A 23,486-nucleotide genomic window follows, 5' to 3' on the forward strand; every position below is an offset into this window, starting at 1 on the left:
GGAATTTTGGATTTTTAAGCTCTCTATTGCGTATCATCAATTATTCTTTTTATCAGAATTTTTCTATTACTAAATCGGCTTCTTATTAGTTCTTCAACAAGCTTCGAAATTTTTCCATTTTGGATTTTTTTTATGTCCACTTATTGGCAAGAATTACCTGACCTGCCCTACTACTAGATTGTAAATTACCAAGAGCTAAAATCTAATTTTAACCCACGTTGGGCGCCATAAAGCTGTTTTACGCACAGACCTTCCCGTAATCTATTTGGACCTCTATAGAGATCCTAAGGTCCTCTACTATAAAACCCTGCAGTAACGTAGATTACTAAAGTATGTGACCCCTAGGGTCTTCTACTGTAATGTAAATGACCCTAGGGTCATCTATAGTAAAGTAGATGACCCGTAGGGTGCTCTACTGTAAGGTAGATGACCCATAGGGTCCTCTTCTGTAAAGAAGATGGCCGATAGAGTCCTCTACTGTAAAGTAGATGACCGGTAGGGTCTTCTAATGTAATTTAGGGTCCTCTATTGCTAAGTAGGTGACCCGCAGGGCCCTCTACTGCTAAATAGGTAACCCGTATGCTCCTCTACTTTTAAGTAGGTGATCACTAGGGTCCTCTGCTGTAAAGTTGATGACCCGTTGGGTCTTCCCCCAAGGGTCCTCTACTTCTAAATAGGCGACACCTAGGGTCCTCTACTGTAAAGTAGATAACCCATACGGTCCTCTACTGCAAAGTGGGTGACAGGTAGGGTCCTCTCCTGCAAAGTAGATGACCGTAGAGACCTCTACTGCTAATTAGAATGTCCATAGGGTCCTCTACTGCTAAGTAGGTGACCCGCTGGGTCCTCTACTGTAAAGTAGCGTCCTCTACTGTAAAATAGATGACCCGTAGGGTCCTCTACCGCTAAGTAGGTGTCCCGTAGGGTCCTCTACTGTAAAGTAGATCACGCATAGTGTCCTCTAGATAACCCAAAGGATCCTCTTCTGTAAAGTAAATTACCCTTAGGGTTATTTACTGTAAAGTGGATTACCCATAGGGTTCTCTGATGTAAAGATAGAAAGTAGTATCCTCTAGATGACCCGTAGGGTCCTCTACTGCAAACTAGGTGGCCCGTACGGTCGTCTATTGCAACATAGATGACCTTTAGGGTCCTCTACTGCAAAGTAGATAACCCGTAGGGTCCTCTACTGCTACTCGTGGGGTCCTAGGGCTCTCTACTGAGAAGTAGGTGACCCTTAGGGACTTTAATTGCAAAGTGGATGATCCTTTGCGTCCTCTACTGTAAAGTGGATGACCCTTAGGGTCCTCTATTGTAAAGAAGATGATCCTAGGGACCTCCATTGTAAAGTAGATGACCCCTAGGGTACTCTGCTATAAATTAGATGACCCTTTGGGTCCTCTACTACAAAGTAGATGACCCGTAGGGTCCTCTACTTCTAAATAGGCGACACGTAGGGTCCTCTACTGTAAAGTAGATGACCTGCAAAGTAGATAACCTCTACTGCTAATTAGAATGTCCATAGGGTCTTCTACTGCTAAATAGGTGACCCGTAGGCTCCTCTAGGTGACCAGTAGGGTCCTCTGCTGTAAAGTAGATGACCCCTAGGGTACTCTGCTATAATTTAGATGACCCTTTGGGTCCTCTACTACAAAGTAGATGACCCTTTGGGTCCTCTACTACAAAGTAGATGACCCTTTGGGTCCTCTACTACAAAGTAGATGACCCTTTGGGTCCTCTACTACAAAGTAGATGACCCGTTGGGTCCTCTATTTCTAAATAGGCGACACGTAGGGTACTCTAGTGTAAAGTAGGTGACCCATACGGTCTTCTCCTGCAAAGTAGATAATCTCTACTGCTAATTAGAATGCCCATAGGGTCCTCTACTGCTAAATAGGTGACCCGTAGGCTCCTCTAGATGACCAGTAGGGTCCCCTCCTGTAAAGTAGATGACCCTTTGGGTCCTCTACTACAAAGTAGATGACCCATACGGTCCTCTCCTGCAAGTATATAACCTCTACTGCTAATTAGAATGCCCATAGGGTCCTCTACTGCTAAGTAGGTGACCCGCAGGTTCCTCTACTGCTAAATAGGTGACCCGTAGGGTCCTCTGCTGTAAAGTCGATGACCCCTGATCTTCTACTATAAAGTAGATGACCCTTAGGGTCCTCAGCTGTGAAGTTGATGACCCTTAGGGGAAGAGGATTACCCCTAGGGTTCTCTGCTGTAAAGTAGATGACGCATAGTGTCCTCTAGAAGAGTAGGTAGGTGACCCGTACGGTCGTCTACTGCAACATAGAAGACCTTTAGGGTCCTCTACTGCAAAGTAGATAACCCGTAGGGTCCTCTACTTCTAAGTAGCTGACTCGTAGGGTCCTAGGGACCTCTACTGAAAAGTAGGTGACCCTTAGGGTATTTAATTGCAAAGTGGATGACCCTTTGTGTCCTCTGCTGTAAAGTAGTACTTTACAGTAGATGACACTAAGGGTCATCTATAGTAATGCAGATGACCCCTACGCTCATCTAATGTAAAGTAGATGACCCCTAGGGTCCTCTAATGTAAAGTAGATGACCCCTACGCTCATCTAATGTAAAGTAGATGACCTCTTATGTGAAGTAGATGACCTTTGGATGCACTACTGTAAGAAAGATGATCCTTAGGGTCCCCTAATGTAGAGTTTATGAGGGTTCCTTAATGTGGAGTAGATGACACTTGCTGTCCTCTAATGTAGAGAATATGACCCTAATGTTCAAATGACACTTACGGCCCTTGCCTCTGGAGACGATGACACTTTGGGTCCTTTAGATAATTTGTTAATTACCAAAAACTGAAATCTAGATGTGACCCATGTTGGGCGCCACTTACATTTTAAAGTAATGATTTCCATTAAAAGTTATGTTTTTGCAATTTCAAATTTTATTCTTCTTTACTTCATTTCTCTGTAGCCTCCGACTTAACTTTTAAATGATGCAAATTACGATGCTTGTATAGATCTCCAACTTTTGTAAATGTTTCCGAACAAAATTTACACGAGTATCCGGTGTGAATGGCCATGTGTTTTTGTAGGACCTGCCTTAATTTAAACGTCCTTCCGCACGTGGGACATGAGTGTGTGGTCTTTATGTTATGGCTTTGCCATTGGTGTTTGCGATAACCTCGTAGAGTGCTAAATTTTTTGCCACATTCTGAACAAGTATAATAGCCGTTGGGATCATCAGGTAAAAGGTTGTCTTCTTGCGAACAATAACGAAAACGTCGGCGACGTTGACGACCCTCACGCTGATGCTTTGCATGTGTAACCTTGATGTGGAAATTTAAACGTATCACTGAGTTATATGTCTTGGGACATAATTTACAGGGAAACTTCTGCGGTTCCGTAGATTCTGGATGGCGTAAGGCTAAATGATTAAGAAGACCCGATTTTAGACTATAATTTCGACCACATATTTTACATTTAAATGCATCCGGGTCATCGTGTACAATTAAATGTTCCCGCAATCGTGTCGGCACAGGCAGCTTCAGGTTGCAACATTCGACCTGGAATTTCTCTTTGGGATGATGTCGATGAAAATGATTTTGTAGTGATGTTAAGTTAGGATACGTTTCACCGCAAGCTGTGCATTTCACTGTGGGTATGAATTTGGCCACCAATTGCTCGAGATATTCCCGTTTGGTTTTACGTGGCAATGCCTGACTTTTATCCACAAACAGTGGCACTTGGGAATGTTGTTGTGTTGAATTTAAAGTTTCTGAAGTTGCCGAATCCTCATTTTCATCACTTTCCGTCAATTCCAATTCGCTAGAAAGGTCAGTTTCTACGTCATAGGGAAATTCAAAAATTTGTGTAAACTCAGCTTTGCTGGAGGAAGTGTTTCGCTTTTTAGTTTTTGGCGTTGTTTTCCTATTTGAAGGAGGCTCATAATCTGGACTTATGTCATAGTCCACCTCACTTTCACTTAAATCCAATTCTGTCAAATATTGACAATCTGTTGGTGGTATGTCATCATCCTCATCAAGGTCATATGAAGAACAGGAAACTTCCTTATGTTCCAAAAAGTCTGGTGATTTACGAATTTTTCTAAGCAGTGAATCTTTTCCCTCTTCGCTATGCTTCCTCAATTTGCTCCTTGTAGATCCTGCACAACCCTCAAAGTCATCTGCCTTCTTTTCCACAGCCACATCCTTATCTGTAACCTGCAATTTCTTTTGTGCCTCTGCAACTTGAGCTTGAAAATTATCAAAATCGTGTAAGTGTTTCCAACATTCCCAACAGATCTTTTTCAAATGTTTGCACTTTTTCAAATCCACAATCTAAGGGAACCAAAAATACATGTTATTTCTTGAAATTTTGAAAAATTGATCTCAAGGCTTACCGGTGCATGAAAATATTTCACTACAAGTTCATAAAACTCATTACCAACACCATCACTCGCGTCGTCATAGAGACTTTTAGAGTCTTTACAAGTTTTAAGACACAAACGACACAAATTCTTTTGGGACATGATTTTCGGAAACTTTCAAATAAACCCCTGTCATCACAACTCGAAGGAAGGAGTCTATTGGGAAATGAAAAGAAACAAAAAAAAAAACAAAAGAAAACAATACCTTAGTGATGATGTTGTTGCGATATTTGATTAGGATGTATTTCTACATAAAAAAAATCTTGACAAGCATAAAATTCGCATCTTTAAACAACCTATACTTCGCCTTCGATCGTTAATCCGTAGAAGGTTCTATAATAATATGTATAAGACCTCTAAAGGAATCCTCAAACTCGTTTCGAACACCTCAAGACCTCCACATAATCTAACAGCAAATCTAAAGTGCTCTTCATAAGCAGTTTAGCCTACAGAGCTCCCCGTAATCCATTTAGATCTGTATAGAGCTCCTGGTTATCGACATTCACCCTTATTAACTTGCAACTATTAGGATCCTCTACTATAGAGTAGATGACCAACGCTTAGGATTCTCTTATGTAGCGTAAATGCGACTCAGAGTCTTCTAATATAGAGTAGATGATCCTTAGGTACCTCCAGTATTGAGAGGAGGACCCTGGGGGTCCTTTGCTGTAGAGTAGATAACCCTTAGTGTCCTCTACTGTAGAGTGAATTCCATTGAGGTCCTCTACTGAATAATAAATTACACTTAGGGAATTTCAGTATTAGGGTATTTTTTGAAGAATATAGATTAGAAGACACATAAGGTCCTACGACACATAAGGTCCGCCTGTAGAGAGGATGGCCCTTTAGATTGTTTAATATAGAGTAAATGACCCGTGGTGTCCTACTATAGAGCTGATGACCCTTGGGGACCTCCGCAGTAAAGAAGGTGGCATTTGGAGTCCCTACTCTAGATAGATGACTGGGGTACTCTACTGTGTAGTATACGTTCTTTGGGGACGTCTATTGTAGAGCAGATAATTTTTGGAACCTCCACTATAGATTAGATTACCCTTGGGGACCTCTACTGGAGTCATCTATGTCGAGTAAACGACCCTTAGGGTCCTCTACTGTGGAGTAGATGACCCTTGTTGTTGTTGTAACAGTGTTTTTGTTATGTTTATTTGTTCGTTCCTCTGTTCAATCTGGCTCTGGGTCTATCTCCAGTTCCAGAAAAGTGGCTGCTTCGATGGGATGTAGCCACAGATTCACTGGAGTTAGATGGGTAGGTTTGGCGGGGCAGTTAAAAAGGTGTTGTGTGTCGTGCGGGCCCATGCCGCATACTGGGCAGATGTCTTGCACGGCGCGATCGATTTCCGCCCAATAAGACTGCAATATCCCGAGCGTAGTTGAGCCAAAACTACTCTAGTTTGTCGTGGCAGCTGACGCTCCTCAGCTGCGATAGATGGAGGATGTACTCCGAGTACTTTATTCACACTATAATTGCTTAAGGCCTTGGCAACTGCGTCCGTGTGAATGCTATTCAATCCTGCTTGATATGCTTGTTGATCTAGGGGTTCTCTCCTGTATAGTTGGACCTCTCCCTCTAGAGCATGGATATCCTTCCTGATCTCCCTGAATGGGCCGGGCCTACCCACAAGATGGTGGTTGGGATGGCTCCCACGATAACATCCAAGCAGGTACTGCAACGAAAGCATCTAATTGTGTTGCTTTACAGGAAGAATTTTTGCCTCCTCATGTAGATGGTCCACTGAAGATTTGAGGAGGCACCCTGTCGCTGTTCTCAGGGCGGCATTCTGGCAAGTTTGAATCTTTTTCCAGTTCGAATCACACAATCTCGGGGACCAGACTGGAGCCGCATAGCTTACCACAGACCGACTTATCGCGTTATATGTATCAACAAGGTTTCTTTATCTGCACCCCAAGTGCTGCCGGCCAGGGACTTGAGGACCTTGTTCCTACTTTTCAACTTGTCGCAGATAGCTGTGACGTGTGCGCACGACGTGAATGTAGTGTCGAATGTGACCCCTAAAATTTTAGGACAGTTTGTGGTCGGAATTTTGCTACCGTCGACCACGACATTCAACTCACGTCCAAACTGCGCTGTCCATGTGATGCACAGAGTGGCTGTAGATTTTGTGGGGGAAATCTGCATATTCCTCGAATGGAAAAAGGTGGTAAGATCAGTTAAATAGTTGTTCAGTCTCTCACAGATGTCATCAGGATAGGTACCCGACGCCAAGATCGTGCAATCATCCGCATACGTCACGATCTCAATGCCGTCTGGAGGGGGTGGAATACAGGAGAGGTAGAGGTTAAACAGTTCCGGAGATATCACCCCACCTTGGGGAACTCCCTGTTTCACTCTACGGGGTTTGGACTTCTTATTCCTGAATTCCACGTACGACTGGCGTCCACACATATAGTTGACTATCCAACGTTTCAAGCTTGGCCGGAGGGTTGTCTCTCAATCCCACGGCAGCGGGTTTTTTCGTACCGGATTGACATCGGAACAACACAAAACCAATGTTCCGGCCAGCGGCTGCCACCTCAGTGTGTACATGTTCGTATATGGCCCTTAGGGTCCTCTGCTGTGGAGTAGATGACTCTTAGGGTCCTCTTCTGTAAAGAAGAAGATCCTTGGTGTCTTCAACTGTGGGTCCTTTACTGTTGAATAGATGACACTTGGGGCATCTACTGTAGAGTAGATGACCCTTGAAGTCTTCTAGTGTGGAGTAGATGGCCCTTAGAGTCCTCTACTGTCGAGTAGATGATCCTTAGGGCCCTCTGCTGTCGAGTAGATGACACTTGGGGGGCATCTACTGTCGTGTAGATGACCCTTGAAGTCTTCTACTGTGCAGTAGATGGCGGCCCTTAGGGTCCTCCGCTGCAGACTGGATGACCCTTACAGTTCTCTACTGTCGAGTAGACGAACCTTAGAGTCCTCTACTGTCGCGTAGATGACCCTTAGGGTCCTCTACTGTCGAGTAGATGACCCTAAGAATCCTCTACTGACGAGCAGATGATCCTAAGAATCCTCCACTGCTGAGTAGATGACCCTTAGGGACCTATACTACCGAGTATATGACCCATAGGGTCCTCCACTGTAGAGTAGATTACCCATAGGGTCCTCTACTGTCGAGTACATGACCCTTAGGGTCCTCTACTGTCGAGTAGATGACCCTTAGGGTCCTCTACTGTCGAGTAGATGACCCTTAGGGCGCTCTACTGTCGAGTAGATGACCCATAGGGTCCTCTACTGTCGAGTAGATGACCCTTAGAGCCCTCTACTGTCGAGTAGATGACCCTTAGAGCCCTCTACTGTCGAGTAGATGACCCTTAGGGTCCTTTACTGTCGAGTAGTTGACCCTTAGGGTCCTCTACTGTCGCGTAGATGACCCTTAGGGTCCTCTACTGTCTCGTAGATGACCCTTAGGGTCCTCTACTGTCGAGTAGATGACCCTTAGGGCGCTCTACTGTCGAGTAGATGACCCATAGGGTCCTCTACTGTCGAGTAGATGACCCTTAGAGCCCTCTACTGTCGAGTAGATGACCCTTAGAGCCCTCTACTGTCGAGTAGTTGACCATTAGGGTCCTCTACTGTCGCGTAGATGACCCTTAGGGTCCTCTACTGTCGAGTAGATGACCCTTAGGGTCCTTTACTGTCGAGTAGTTGACCCTTAGGGTCCTTTACTGTCGAGTAGATGAGCCTTAGGGCCCTCTACTGTCGAGTGGATGACCCATAGGGTCCTCTACTGTCGAGTAGATGACCCATAGGGTCTTCTACTGTCAAGTAGATGACCCATAGGGTCCTCTAGTGTCAAGTAGATGACCCATAAGTCCTATACTCAGGGTCCTCTACTGTAGAGTAGATGACCCTTAGGGCCTTCTACTGTAGAATAGATGACCCGAGGGGTCCTCATCTATAGACCCGTGGGATCCTCTACAGCAGAGCAGATTACCCAGAGCAAATGAGGCTTGGGGTGTTCTACTGTAGATAAGATGGCAAGTGGGGTCATCTACTAGAGAGTGGATGCCCCTTGTGGACCTCTACTACAGAGTAGATGACTCTTAGGGTCTTCTACTGTTGAGTAGATTGCCCTTGAGTCCTCTACTGTAACAGAGATGACTCTGTGTGTTCTCAACTGTAGATTACTTAACCTTTAGAACCCTCTACTTTAGAACAGATGTCTCTTAGTACCCTCTAAAGTAGAGCAGGTGAACTTTAGGAACGTCTTCTATAAATTTAATGACCCTTAGAGTCCTCTAGAGCATTTCACCCTTAGGATTTACTACTGTAGAGTAGATGACCATTTACGTCCTATACTATAGAATTGGTTGACCTTAGGGTCATCTTCTGTAGAGTAGATAATGTTTAGATGACCCTTAGGGTCGTATACTGCAAACTATAGGAACAGTACTGTCCTTTACTGTGGAGTAAATTACTCTTAAAGGATAGATGACACTTTACATTTAAGCAGATGACCCTTTAAGTTAAAAGAAAACTTGGTCATAAGAAACAAAAAGAGAGGGGTACTCTCGTTCAATTTTCCAATGATGTTGGAATAAGAGATTGGGTGTTTTGTTAGACATTCTAGGGGGAGGAGAATCCCATTTTGCGTTCTAGGTATTTTCCAAAGTGTGTCAACAGTACAGTAGCAAATGAGAGAGTAGGTCTGTCTGTCCCATTAAAGCTGTATATGTCTTAAGTCTTTAGTTTTAAATTCGTGCTACTCTTCTAGAACACGTCATTAGGTCTGTACGAGAACCCAAAAATTTTTACAAATTCGTACAAATTTTTACTGAATGCTGTTCGATAACAAAATTATCCAGCAAAAGAGAGCGAGTTTGGAGAGTTTTGTGACTGAGAACTTGCAAATTTTTGCTGGGAAAATTTGTCCCGTAAAAATTTGTAAGTTCGGCCACCTGACTTTTAATCAGCTGTTAAATGTAACAACTTGAAATGTTAACTTTTGTGACCAAGAAAATTTCACAATTTCACATGTTTTTAGATTTTAAAGCGTTGTGGATAGGATTAAAGCATTAAATAAGTCAAATGCAATTTTGGTTTAAAATATTAAAAGAAACAAAAACAATTTTCATACATTTTCGTAAACAGCTGACTTTCGTGCAAGTTTTTGCAAAATGTTGTTCGATAACTTTCGGCAATTTTTCTTACTTGAGAGAGTAAAATTCGTTGAGAGAGGTTGCTGGAACTTGCTGAGTAATTATTGCTGGGAAAGTTATCGTACACACCTATTATTATTTTTGCTCATCTCCAGGCATGCCAACTGTTCTAAGGTGATTTTAACCTCGAAAGAGTTGTCATACCTGTTTAAACAATGGTTATTGTACGTAAAAAATCACCACAAGTAGCGGGAAAACCACCAACCTTGTATCCCTGCTAATCTCAGTGAAACGATAAGAGGCTCGTAGACAATTTCAATTGTTTCCTTTTTGCATCGTGTTATTGAGTTGTATATATAAATATAATATAATATACATTTTAAAAGAGAGTCTCTCCTATAGGGATTGCTGTGAGGTAATGATGAGGGAGGGGCTCGATATGTGTCTTAAGTCTTTTGTTTTAAATGGCCATTTATTAAAAAAAAATCAAACACTTCCACGTTCTAGTAAAAGAATATGTCATTTTAATAGTTTTTTGTGATACAATATTTTTAAATGTCAATTCAGTGGAAAGTCGAAAATAAATTAAAATGCAATGGAAAATGTGAATGTTATTTGCAGCACTTTATTTAAAAAATAAAGAAAATTATTCATCCTTTTTTATTACAAAATTATTTGCAGAAACTAAAAAGATTTAAATTATGTCAATATACAAACCTAAGTTATATTTTAATTATGGTTATTTTTTATTATTTTTATTCTACTCCCTTTTTATCCTTAAAGTTTGTTTTCGTCGTCTTTTACTGTTCTGCCCACAACCATCGTTGCTATCCGACTCCGCCGTCGCTGCTGTTGGTGGCTGCTTGTATCCAAACTGATACGATTCTCGACCATGTGCCAAACTGAGATGTGTCTGATAGTCATCCATTTTGTTGAACAACTCATTACACTGAGTACATGAATAGCTGTATGTGGCTAACTGATGGCCACAGTGATAGTGGACATAGAGGGCCATATTATTTTCCAAAATACAGTGGCAAATTTTACACTCAACCGGTTCATTGCTAATATTTGTGGAATGATATAAATCCATGTGCAGCCGCAACGCCTTTCGCGTTTTCACAAATTTCTTACAGATATAACATTTTGAGGGTCGTTTCGTGGAATCGGTTAAATCGGATTCTGTTAAGGTATCATTGACACTTAAACCATATGTCCCGTGAAAAGGTTCCGGTTCTTGTACTTCTTTTTTCACGACAAGAAGGCTATTTTCCGTTTCACTTGATGAATCATCGATTACAAGAACAGTTTCGCTATCTAAATCTGAACTAAGTTTTTCTTGTTTTATGACCGGCTGAGAAATAAATTCTTCTTCGGGTAGAGTGTCTGTTGCAGGTAGAGATTTTTCAAGTTCCGAATTTGGTTTTTGTTGTAATTCGATACTACCATTCATAGATTGGATATTAATTAATCCATTAAAGGTTGGTTGTGTTGAGGGTAATGTTGATTCCAAGGTAGGCAATATTGGTTCCGTTGTTTGCAATGTTGTAGCCGCCAAAGATTGAACATTTGGTATATTGAAATTTTGTTGAATAATCGGTTGACGATAACTGGTTGGGCATATTTCCATACCTACAACGTTATGGTCATCTGCAGGCGCTTCATTTACAATAGGTTGGGACTCCTTTGTAGATTCCTGCACCACTTCTACAGCTTGAAGGCGCTTTTTTGCAAGCGTATTACTTCCGTTAGATCCCTGAATTATTATCGGTTTTAACTCAATACTACCGCCATCAGTTTCAATATTAATTAATTCATCAAAATGTTGTGACTCTGAGGATGGATGTTGACTCTCGGGGCAATGGAAAATTTGTGCATTGAAATGTTGTTCAACACTCGGCTGAGTAAAACTAATTGAACTTGGTGGTTCCACACTGGCTGATTTATTGGCCTCCAACTGTACCTCCTCATCAAGTAACTTAAGCTGAGCTTCATGTATAGATTTTTGAAAATTACAAAATTTCCATACTTGTCGCCAACAGTGGCGGCATATCGAAGTTAGATGTCGATATTTTCCTATGTCTATAATCTAAGGGATAGAAGAGAACTAATTGTTGGTAATTTTGACAAAACATTAAAGGCTATTAAGTGATGCCAAATATTCAAGAAATATTGAAATTTCATGAGTATTTGCCACCAGTACATCACTTGTCCCCAAAAGCTTACCGTCGGATGAAAATATTTGACAATGATTCCATGCAAAGCATTGGCTTGTCCACTATCGTCATATAAACTCTTGCCTTCATCGCATCTACCCACACACAAACGACAGCGTTTGGTCAGGGACATATTGAAGAATTCTCAAAGTATTCTCCAGAAAGTGCAGTCAGTCGTTCGTTAAACGTTTTTCCCTAAAGACCAAAAAAATAAAAAAAAGAAAATTGTAGTGAAAAATTGTGGAAAAATCTGTTTAATTTTTTTTGTGTTTGGGATTTAAAGATGAAGAAGAAGGCAAGGTTTAGGTGTATTAGTACTACGGAGTAAATAAGCTTTACTATCTTCTACGATGGAAAAACCCCGTAGGTGCCAAAACTACCAAAAATGCACTTAGTGTTCAGCTAGGAATAAAATGACATTGTCGTTAACTATCCAATAGATGATCCATTTTTTCCTCACATAACAATTAGGTGACGCTTCGCGTCTTCAACTAAAAACTACTGGAACTTCTACGGCGGAGTAGACTGTCGCAGTTTGTTTGCCTAAGTTTAGGTTCCTATTCTTACAAGCAGATTATTTTGGAGAAGATAGCCGTTAGCGTTCACTAGGTAGAAGATGACCCATGAGTCCTCTACTGGAAAGCAGATGACCGACCCATTCATGAGTATTCTATAGTATAGAGTAGATGGACTTTAGGTCCTTTATTATAGATAAGATGACCCCTAGAATACACTTGTGTAGATTTAATGGACCATAGAGTAAATTACCCATGGGATCACCTAATGTTCCGGAGTTTGTCCACGAGTATATGTCCCATGGGGATGTCTCGTATTAAGTAGATGTCCTATGGGGATGTCTTCTATCAAGTAGATGCTCCATGCGGTCATCTACTATACAGTAGATGTCCATGAGACCGCCTATTGCATGGTAAATCCCATCTACTTTACATTAGTCGTTTACTAATATTAATTATATGCCCCTAGGGATCGTATACTATACCGTAGATGCCTCATGGGGTTGTCTACTACACAATAAATGTCGTCTGCTATACACTAGATGTCACATGGGATCGTCTACTACATAATACCCTATGGATCGTCTACTATAGAAAAGACGTTCGGTGGTACCGTCTACTTTAGAGTACATGAAACCTGGTGTCGTCTACAATAGAGTAGATGAACCCTGGCGTCGCGTAGATGAGCCCTGGGGTCGTCTACTGTAGAGTAGATGAAACCTGGGCTCGTCTACTGTAGAGTAGATGAACCCTGGGGTCGTCTACTGTAGAGTAGCTGAACCCTGGGGTCGTCTACTGTAGAGTAGATGAACCCTCGGGTCGTCGACTGTATAGTAGATGAACCCTGGCGTCGTCTACTGTAGAATAGATGAAACCTGGGCTCGTCTACGGTAGAGTAGGTGAACCCTAGGGTCGTCTACGGTAGAGTAAATGAACCCTGGGGACGTTTACTGTAGAGTAGATGAACACTGAGGTCGTCTACAATAGATGTAGATGAACACTGAAGTCGTCTACAATAGAATAGACGAACCCTTGGCGCGTCTACTGTAGAGTAAATGAACCCAGGGGTCTTCTACTGTAGAGTAAATGAATCCTTAGGTCGTCTACTGTAGAGTAGATAAATCCTTAGGTCGTCTACTGTAGAGTAGACGAACCCTGGGGGTCGTCTACTGTAGAGTAGATGAACCCTAGTGTCGTCTACTGTAGAGTAGATGAACCCTGGTGTCGTCTACTGTAGAGTAAATTAACCCTGGGGTCTTCTACTGCAGAGTAAATGAATCCTTAGGTCGTCAACTGTAGAGTAGATGAATCCTTAGGTCGTCTACTGTAGAGTAGATGAACCCTGGCGTCCTCTACTGTAGAGTAGATGATCCCTGGGGTCGTCTACTGTAGAGTAGATGAACACTGAAGTCGTCTACAATAGAGTAGACGAACCCTTGGCTCGTCTACTGTAGAGTAAATGAACCCTGGGGTCGTTTACTGTAGAGTAGATGAACCCTGGGGTCGTTTACTGTAGAGTAGATGAACCCTGGGGTCGTTTACTGTAGAGTAGATGAACCCTGGGGTCGTCTACTGTAGAGTAGATGAACCCTGGCGTCGTTTACTGTAGAGTAGGTGAAACCTGGGGTCGTCTACTGTAGAGTAGATGAACCCTGGGGTCGTCTACTGTAGAGTAGATGAGGCCTTGTGTCGTCTACTGTAGAGTAGATGAATCCTGAGGTCGTATGCTGTAGAGTAGATGAGCCCTTGTGTCGTCTACTGTAGAGTAGATGAACCCTGGGGTCGTCTACTGTAGAGTAGATGAATCCTGGGGTCGTCTACTGTAGAGTAGATGAACCCTGTGGTCGTCTACTGTAGAGTAGATGAACCCTGGGGTCGTCTACTGTAGAGTAGATGAACCCTGGGGTCGTCTACTGTAGAGTAGATGAACCCTGGGGTCGTCTACTGTAGAGTAGATGAACCCTGGGGTCGTCTGCTGTAGAGTAGATGAACCCTGGGGTCGTTTACAGCAGACGACCCCAGTGTTCGTCTACCGTAGAGTAGATGAACCCTGGGGTCGTTTACTGTAGAGTGGATGAACCCTGGGGTCGTCTACTGTAGAGTAGATGAACCCTGGGGTCGCCTACTGTAGAGTAGATGAACCATGGGGTCGTCTACTATAGAGTATATGAACCCTGGGGTCGTCTACTGTAGAGTAGATGAACCCTGGGATAGTCTACTGTAGAGTAGATGAACCCTGGGGTCGTCTACTGTAGAGTAGATGAACCCTGGGGTCGTCTACTGTAGAGTAGATGAACGCTGGGGTCGTCTACTGTAGAGTAGATGCACCCTGGGGTCGTCTACTGTAGAGTAGATGAACCCTGGGGTCGTCTACTGTAGAGTAGATGAACCCTGGGGTCGTCTACTGTAGAGTAGATGAACCCTGGGGTCGTCTACTGTAGAGTAGATGAACCCTGGGGTCGTCTACTGTAGAGTAGATGAACCCTGGGGTCGTCTACTGTAGAGTAGATGAACCCTGGGGTCGTCTACTGTAGAGTAGATGAACCCTGGGGTCGTCTACTGTAGAGTAGATGAACCCTGGGGTCGTCTACTGTAGAGTAGATGAACCCTGGGGTCGTCTACTGTAGAGTAGATGAACCCTGGGGTCGTCTACTGTAGAGTAGATGAACCCTGGGTTCGTCTACTGTAGAGTAGATGAACCCTGGGGTCGCCTACTGTAGAGTAGATGAACCATGGGGTCGTCTACTATAGAGTATATGAACCCTGGGGTCGTCTACTGTAGAGTAGATGAACCCTGGGATAGTCTACTGTAGAGTAGATGAACCCTGGGGTCGTCTACTGTAGAGTAGATGAACCCTGGGGTCGTCTACTGTAGAGTAGATGAACCCTGGGGTCGTCTACTGTAGAGTAGATGAACCCTGGGGTCGTCTACTGTAGAGTAGATGAACCCTGGGGTCGTCTACTGTAGAGTAGATGAACCCTGGGGTCGTCTACTGTAGAGTAGATGAACCCTGGGGTCGTCCACTGTAGAGTAGATGAACCCTGGGGTCGCCTACTGTAGAGTAGATGAACCATGGGGTCGTCTACTATAGAGTATATGAACCCTGGGGTCGTCTACTGTAGAGTAGATGAACCCTGGGATAGTCTACTGTAGAGTAGATGAACCCTGGGGTCGTCTACTGTAGAGTAGATGAACCCTGGGGTCGTCTACTGTAGAGTAGATGAACCCTGGGGTCGTCTACTGTAGAGTAGATGAACGCTGGGGTCGTCTACTGTAGAGTAGATGAACGCTGGGGTCGTCTACTGTAGAGTAGATGAACGCTGGGGTCGTCTACTGTAGAGTAGATGAACGCTGGGGTCGTCTACTGTAGAGTAGATGAACGCTGGGGTCGTCTACTGTAGAGTAGATGAACGCTGGGGTCGTCTACTGTAGAGTAGATGAACGCTGGGGTCGTCTACTGTAGAGTAGATGAACCCTGGGGTCGTCTACTGTAGAGTAGATGAACGCTGGGGTCGTCTACTGTAGAGTAGATGAACCCTGGGGTCGTCTACTGTAGAGTAGATGAACCCTGGGGTCGTCTACTGTAGAGTAGATGAACCCTGGGGTCGTCTACTGTAGAGTAGATGAACCCTGGGGTCGTCTACTGTAGAGTAGATGAACCCTGGGGTCGTCTACTGTAGAGTAGATGAACCCTGGGGTCGTCTACTGTAGAGTAGATGAACCCTGGGGTCGTCTACTGTAGAGTAGATGAACCCTGGGGTCGTCAACTGTAGAGTAGATGAACCCTGGGGTCGTCTACTGTAGAGTAGATGAACCCTGGGTTCGTCTACTGTAGAGTAGATGAACCCTGGGTTCGTCTACTGTAGAGTAGATGAACCCTGGGTTCGTCTACTGTAGAGTAGATGAACCCTGGGGTCGTCTACTGTAGAGTAGATGAACCCTGGGTTCGTCTACTGTAGAGTAGATGAACCCTGGGTTCGTCTACTGTAGAGTAGATGAACCCTGGGGTCGTCTACTGTAGAGTAGATGAACCCTGGGGTCGTCTACTGTAGAGTAGATGAACTCTGGGGTCGTCTACTGTAGAGTAGATGAACCATGGTTTCATCCTATATAAAGTAGATAAAACCTGTTGTTGTTTAGAAGAGTAATTAAGGCTTACTCCATAAATCTAAAATAGAAAAAAAAACAACTTTCCTTAATTTATTTATTACAAAATTATATTTTTTTATTTTATTTCAATTCCGCCGAAAAAGAAATAATCAAAAATTACGAAATTATTTCAATCAAAACTAAAGAATAATAAAAATAAATTAAAATGTTATTTTATCGCAGAATTTTAAGATATTTTGTATTCTGTTCCAAAGGATGTTCCTTTTCACGATGGTGATTCAGTTCACCATATGTTGAATAAGATTTCGGACAAAATGCACAGGCATATATCCAACTGGGAGCATTGGCTGCGGCAGCGGAGGCCGAAGAAGACGAAGATTGTGATTTATTTTGTAAACTTTTTGAATGCTGCAACATTTTAGTTGCTGTGACTGGTATTTTAAAAGTCCTCTTGCCCACGGCAATTTCAGTTCTCGGCTTAATAATGGTACGTATACAACGATGCCCATTGAATTCCTTTTCGGTATTAAAACATTTAGTACAGGCTTTGCATTCCAATTGCAAGAGTTTGAAATCATCAACGCTTTTTGTTTTGGATACAGTGGTATTCGTTTTCAGATCTTTATTGAGTATATATTTCTTTGGAATTAGTGGAGGAAGCGGTTGATGATGGTGACTGCTTTCTTTTAATAGCGTTTCTGGGGGCTTGGAATTGTGTTGAGCTGGTCTTTGTGTAAGGCGTTCTTTGGGCGCTTGCAATAAACTCCGATTGTTGGAGGTAGTGCTGCTGCTGCTGGTTTGTGGCGTGTTTCTGTTTTTCCTCAATTGTTCCCTATGCTGCTGCATGACATGGGATTTCAATTCCTTTTTGGATTTCCAAAAGTAGCCACAAAATTTACATTTAAAAATCATTGCAGGTTCTAGCTGATATTCATCATTTAGTAAGACTATTGAGGAGTCCTCATTTGTGGCTTGGCCAGTATCCGTTGATGGGTTAAAGACTTCTTGCCCTTCATCGTGGGTAAATTGTGTGTGAGAGCCATCACCAAACGGCAAATCTTCCGCCACAATTGTCATTTCTTCGTTCCATGGATCATGGTATAAATCCTGGGCTACCTGACTTTCACTGGGAATTTCATTGTTAGTTTGTGGCATTTCCTGAAAATCGTGGGAGTTATAATTCGAGGACCCAGAAGCAGCATTCATTTCATCAATATTGTGTTGTTGCTGCTGCTGTTCAAATTCATTTTGTAAACGTAACAATTCCATTTGGTTGGCCTCATCGTCTTCAGTTTCATCGTTGTTAAGTAAAATTGATTCTCCTCCCTCACCTTCAAAATTACCACCATCTCCATCACTTAATTCTTCTATATTAATAATATTTGTTTCATACTGTTGACTATGCGGAGAGTTATTGTAATCATCTTCAAGATATTCCTCACATGTTACCCCCGCTTCATTATCGTCAAATTCATCTTTGATGTTAACATTTGAGGTTATGACAAATTGAATATTGTCTGCATTGTTGCCACACTCAAAGTCCTCTTCCAATTTTGCATCATTTAGAAACTCAGGAAAGGAACTGAGTAGATTTATTTGGGCCTCTTTAATGGATTTTTGAAAAGTTGTAAACTCTTTGATGTGAATCCAACATTGGCGACAAATTCCATGTAGGTAGGTGTACTTTTCGATATTCAAAACCTAAGATTTAAAATCAATTAACAGATTTTTACAAAACCAGGCAATTTAGTGATAAATTACTACCAAAGCGAGTGGAAGGTGTATCAGTAACAAATTTCACTTGAAGTTGTTCGGAATTTGCAAAAGAAAAAATGCTTTTCACATCTCAGAAGTAGCTTGCGTTTTTGTTTGTGTCATGGGCGAGACTTCTTTCGGTGGCCAATCCAATCGCTTTTACGTAGCAATTTACCAATAAATGTTAACATATATGCATGATGGGAGGGTGGGTGGTGATCATCATCATCATTCTTACCGTGGGATGAAAATATTTTACAATGATTTCGTATAAGGCATTTGGTTGACCACTATCATCGTAAAGACTTTTAAAGTTTTCGCACCACTTCACACATAAACGGCAGCTATTCTTCTGAGACATCTTTGCAGAGCATTCCCCACCATCTAAAAAATTTTGCGAGAGCGACTTATGCCACAAAATAAATGGGCAGAGAAGGAACAAAGTTCTATTAAAAAGAAACCAAAAAAGGAAAAATCGTTTTAGAGAAACTTTTTTAAACGAGTATTTTTAAGTTCGAGTTAAAAAATTGCAATCAAAAAAAGTTACAGAATAGGCCTACAGGTACATAAAAAATTAATGACCCTAAAATCTTGGTTCATTTATTCAATAGCATAGGATCTAGCACGGACGTCGCCGTTATTTAATCTATAATAGAGATCCATAGGGGACCTGTAGAATCATAGGTTCCACCTAATTTTAAGTGGAGAATCGTAGAGATCGGCAGCTCTAAAGTACGGACCGTTGGGTTCACCTACTCTATAGTAAAAGACTCTTGGGGCCTTCGACTCCATAGTAGAAGACTTGGAGGCTTCGACTTCAAAGGAGAGGGGCCTTGGGTTCATGTACTCCATAGCCGAGAACCCTTGCGATCGTTTACTCTATAAAAGAGAAATTCTAGGGTCATCTACTTCATAGCCGAGGACCCTTTGGGGTCGTGTACTTCATAGTACAGGAACCTTGGGGTCATCGACTCCATACTAGAGTATCCATGGTGTCGTCTACTCCATAGTAGAGGACCACTCAGATCGGTTACTGTATAGTAGAGGACCCTTGGAATCGTCTACTAAATAGAAGAGAACCCTTGGGGTCGTCTACTCTATAGTAGAGGACCACTCAGATCGGTTACTCTATAGTAGAGGACCCTTGCGGTCGTCTACTATATATATAGTAGAGGACCCTTGGGTTCGTCTACTACATAGTAGAGGACCCTTTGGGTCGTCTACTCTATAGTAGAGGACCCTTGGGGTCGTATATTCTATAGTATAGTACCCTTGGAGATTCTTAGGGGACCTATAGAATCCATGGTTCCACTTAATTTGTAGTCTACACTATAGTAGAAGGCCCTTGGGACCTTCCACTCTTTAGAAGACCCTTTGGGGTCATCTACTCTATAGTAGAGGACCTTTGGGGTCGTCTACTCTATAGTAGAGGACCCTTGGGGTCGTCTACTCTATAGTAGAGGACCCTTGGGGTCGTCTACTCTATAGTAGAGGACCCTTGGGGTCGTCTACTCTATAGTAGAGGACCCTTGGGGTCGTCTACTCTATAGTAGAGGACCCTTGGGGTCGTCTACTCTATAGTAGAGGGCTCTTGGGTCATCTACTCCATAGTAGAGGACCCATGGGGTCGTCCATTCTATAGTAGAGGACCCTTGGAGTCGTCTACTTTATAGTAGAGGACCCTTGGGGTCGTCTACTTTATAGTAGAGGACCCTTGGGGTCGTCTACTTTATAGTAGAGGACCCTTGGGGTCGTCTACTTTATAGTAGAGGACCCTTGGGGTCGTCTACTCTGTAGTAGAGGACCCTTGGGGTCGTCTACTCTATAGTAGAGGACCCTTGGGGTCGTCTACTCTATAGTAGAGGACCCTTGGGGTCTTCTACTCTATAGTAGAGGACCCTTGGGGTCGTCTACTCTATAGTAGAGGACCCTTGGGGTCGTCTACTCTATAGTAGAGGACCCTTGGGGTCGTCTACTCTATAGTAGAGGACCCTTGGGGTCGTCTACTCTATAGTAGAGGACCCTTGGGGTCGTCTACTCTATAGTAGAGGACCCTTGGGGTCGTCTACTCTATAGTAGAGGACACTTGGGGTCTCTATAGTAGAGGACCCTTGGGGTCGTCTACTCTATAGTAGAGGACCCTTGGGGTCGTCTACTCTATAGTAGAGGACCCTTGTGGTCGTCTACTCTATAGTAGAGGACCCTTGGGGTCGTCTACTCTATAGTAGAGGACCCTTGGGGTCGTCTACTCTATAGTAGAGGACCCTTGGGGTCGTCTACTCTATAGTAGAGGACCCTTGGGGTCGTCTACTCTATAGTAGAGGACCCTTGGGGTCGTCTACTCTATAGTAGAGGACCCTTGGGGTCGTCTACTCTATAGTAGAGGACCCTTGGGGTCGTCTACTCTATAGTAGAGGACACTTGGGGTCTCTATAGTAGAGGACCCTTGGGGTCGTCTACTCTATAGTAGAGGACCCTTGGGGTCGTCTACTCTATAGTAGAGGACCCTTGGGGTCGTCTACTCTATAGTAGAGGACCCTTGGGGTCGTCTACTCTATAGTAGAGGACCCTTGGGGTCGTCTACTCTATAGTAGAGGACCCTTGGGGTCGTCTACTCTATAGTAGAGGACCCTTGGGGTCGTCTACGCTATAGTAGAGTACCCTTGGGGTCGTCTACGCTATAGTAGAGTACCCTTGGGGTCGTTTACGCTATAGTAGAGTACCCTTGGGGTCGTCTACTCTTTAGTAGAGGACCCTTGAGGTCGTCTACTCTTTAGTAGAGGACCTTTGGGGTCGTCTACTCTGTAGTAGATGACCCTTGGGGTCGTCTACTCTTTAGTAGAGGACCCTTGGGGTCGTCTACTCTTTAGTAGAGGACCCTTGGGGTCGTCTACTCTTTAGTAGAGGACCCTTGGGGTCGTCTACTCTTTAGTAGAGGACCCTTGGGGTCGTCTACTCTTTAGTAGAGGACCCTTGGGGTCGTCTACTCTTTAGTAGAGGACCCTTGGGGTCGTCTACTCTTTAGTAGAGGACCCTTGGGGTCGTCTACTCTTTAGTAGAGGACCCTTGGGGTCGTCTACTCTTTAGTAGAGGACCCTTGGGGTCGTCTACTCTTTAGTAGAGGACCCTTGGGGTCGTCTACTCTTTAGTAGAGGACCCTTGGGGTGTTTAGACTGCATCACACAACCGATGGTGGAGAGCAAATGTATCTATTATAGTGTTATTCAACGTATGAGTTATCGTTACAAACGAGGAACGAATGTCATTATGGCAATGTCAGATAATTCTTAAAAAAATAATTAAATTCGCGTACTGCACATGAGTGTAAATTAGGAATTATCCCACACTTCATAAATTCAATGAAGATCACGTTTCACATGAACATTTTGTAACGTGCAAAAAAATACTTACCTCTTTGCTCCCTCGTTATTTTTATATCCCGTTTTTATGTTTATGCGGCCTGAATGGACAAACACAACGATTTTTAAAATATTAATGCCTTTGAGATACTTAGTTCCTCGCTAAACCAACTTCTCAAGGAAATTTAAACATTTTGCCTTTTTTAGGAAATAACAACTTGTTTAACTTAATCTCTTCTTAATCTTTTCTTTTGTAATGCAAATTGTCGGCTCAAATGTTCTTAATATTACAGCTAATAAAATATGAATATAGTTTTTAATAACCTACCTGGTAATGTTGGCAGGTGCTTATTGGTGTACGGAACTTCCCATATGATGTGAACAAGAGACAACTGCAATTAATGTTTCAACTGAATGGTAAAAGAAAAAAATGGGTTAAATTCTTTGAAGATTAAAATATTGAATGGATATCAGAAGAAAAATAATAATCAGAAAAGACAAATGCCCATATAACTAAAATTAAAATTATGAAACTTGTGGGCATACGCCACGTAGAAAATTTCTGTCTGGTCCCTTAATCAACGAGTATAATATCCTTAGGATCTCTCTACATAGTGTCTAATGACTAATAACGTTCTACGCCTTGTTATATATAGTAAAAGTCTCTTACATTATCCTTTTAAACATGAGATGGACCTCAGTGCAGATGACCCTTAAGGTTATCTTCTGTAGTTCAGGATCAAATTTAGGGTTATCTAATGCAGTGCAGATGGTTATTAATCCCTCTTAACATCCATTAAAACACGTCAATGACATTTAGAGTTTCCTAAATGTGCTGTATATGGACATTACTATCGCTTGCAATTAAGTGGATTACTTGTATGGTCCACGTCTATAGGGTGAACCTATTGAAACAAACCCATATCGTGGGTGTTGGCTGAACGATATTGGATGAGGCAATTACTTGATGTGTTTGAAAAAAAAAAAATCTTCCAAAAAGGCAGCATCAATGCCGGTAATGGTGTCGGGTCGTCAATCTACAAATGAAATATAACAATACTGCCTCTATAGACCTTAAAATAGCAAGGAACAAATTTCCCTTACCGACAGTTCGCAATTTTTTTAAATGTTAAGTTTCTTTAATTAGCCGGCCTTCGGCAGGGGATTAATGATTTTCTCCTATGGACAGGAGCCAATCTCGGGAACGGGAACACCATTTTCTTTTAAATTAAAAATTTTCTCTAAGTAGCAGGCCTTTCAATAAGGGAATTTTCGGAACTTCAGAGTCCCATATCTCGGGAAGTATACATTTCCCCAACAAAAGTTATACAGCCTTGGAATCAGCATAAAAAGCACTATCTGTGGTGACAATTTCATATTCGAACACTGTCGGTAAAGGAAAGATATGCCCCAAAATCAACAAAAGGTAGTTGAAGTTCTTCAATGGAATTTCGCAATATAAACCAAAACACTAACGGGGCTACTTCTTTTGCCCAGCACCAATAATGGCATCCTATTGATCTACAAAATATGCGAATTTTATTTAGTCATTTCCTTTGATTTTTTCCATGAATACATACCACACACCACAGTTCCAAAACGCTTTCAAGCGGGGAGTTGGTGGCGTCTCTGCAATCTTTTTTCACGTTTTTTTAGCAAATATGATGCTAGCACTTTAGTTTCACAACGAACTTTTCAACTAATTTACACGATTATTTGCTCACTTTTTAAAGAAATCTTAATTACATTTGCAATGAAATCTTGTTTTTAGTTCTATTGCAATATTTTCTTTCCTTTATTGATTTTTTACCCACTAATCAAATATTCTACAAAAAATACAATTTATTGTTGTGGATTTTGCTTTTGAGCTTCTGTTTCGTATGATTAAAAATACAACTCTGTGTGTCATACAAAATCCAAATCCACAACCCACAAGATCTGTCGTTCCACATACACCCATACACATACAAAAATCGATAAACAAATCTCTCATGTACACGGT

General features: G+C 42.4%; 1 protein-coding gene across 11 annotated transcripts in view; it reads right to left on the reverse strand.

The window, feature by feature from the left end:
• LOC141403769 (uncharacterized) overlaps positions 1 to 23,486 on the reverse strand; it is a 42,256-nt gene that overhangs the window by 16,409 nt on the left and 2,361 nt on the right. Inside the window, exons 1-5 of one of the 11 annotated variants that reach the window (XM_073986713.1) lie at positions 22,589 to 23,005; positions 22,155 to 22,521; positions 21,813 to 21,894; positions 11,755 to 11,939; positions 10,132 to 11,617 (exon numbers count right to left, since the gene is read on the reverse strand). In XM_073986713.1, coding sequence (XP_073842814.1) covers positions 10,289 to 11,617; positions 11,755 to 11,877 — 1,452 coding nt within the window. In that variant the 5' untranslated portion in view covers positions 11,878 to 11,939; positions 21,813 to 21,894; positions 22,155 to 22,521; positions 22,589 to 23,005 and the 3' untranslated portion in view covers positions 10,132 to 10,288. Of the gene's footprint in view, positions 1 to 2,894; positions 4,313 to 4,374; positions 4,558 to 10,131; positions 11,618 to 11,754; positions 11,940 to 16,455; positions 18,072 to 18,363; positions 18,572 to 21,812; positions 21,895 to 22,154; positions 22,522 to 22,588; positions 23,006 to 23,064; positions 23,473 to 23,486 lie in introns of those variants that run through there. The other 10 variants (XM_073986704.1, XM_073986709.1, XM_073986711.1 and 7 more) reach the window with 10 other exon arrangements.

This window comes from Musca autumnalis, unplaced genomic scaffold (assembly GCF_047663935.1).
Source record: "Musca autumnalis isolate F117 unplaced genomic scaffold, ASM4766393v1 scaffold_4, whole genome shotgun sequence".
In the NCBI taxonomy this organism is placed as follows: Eukaryota; Metazoa; Arthropoda; class Insecta; order Diptera; family Muscidae; genus Musca; species Musca autumnalis.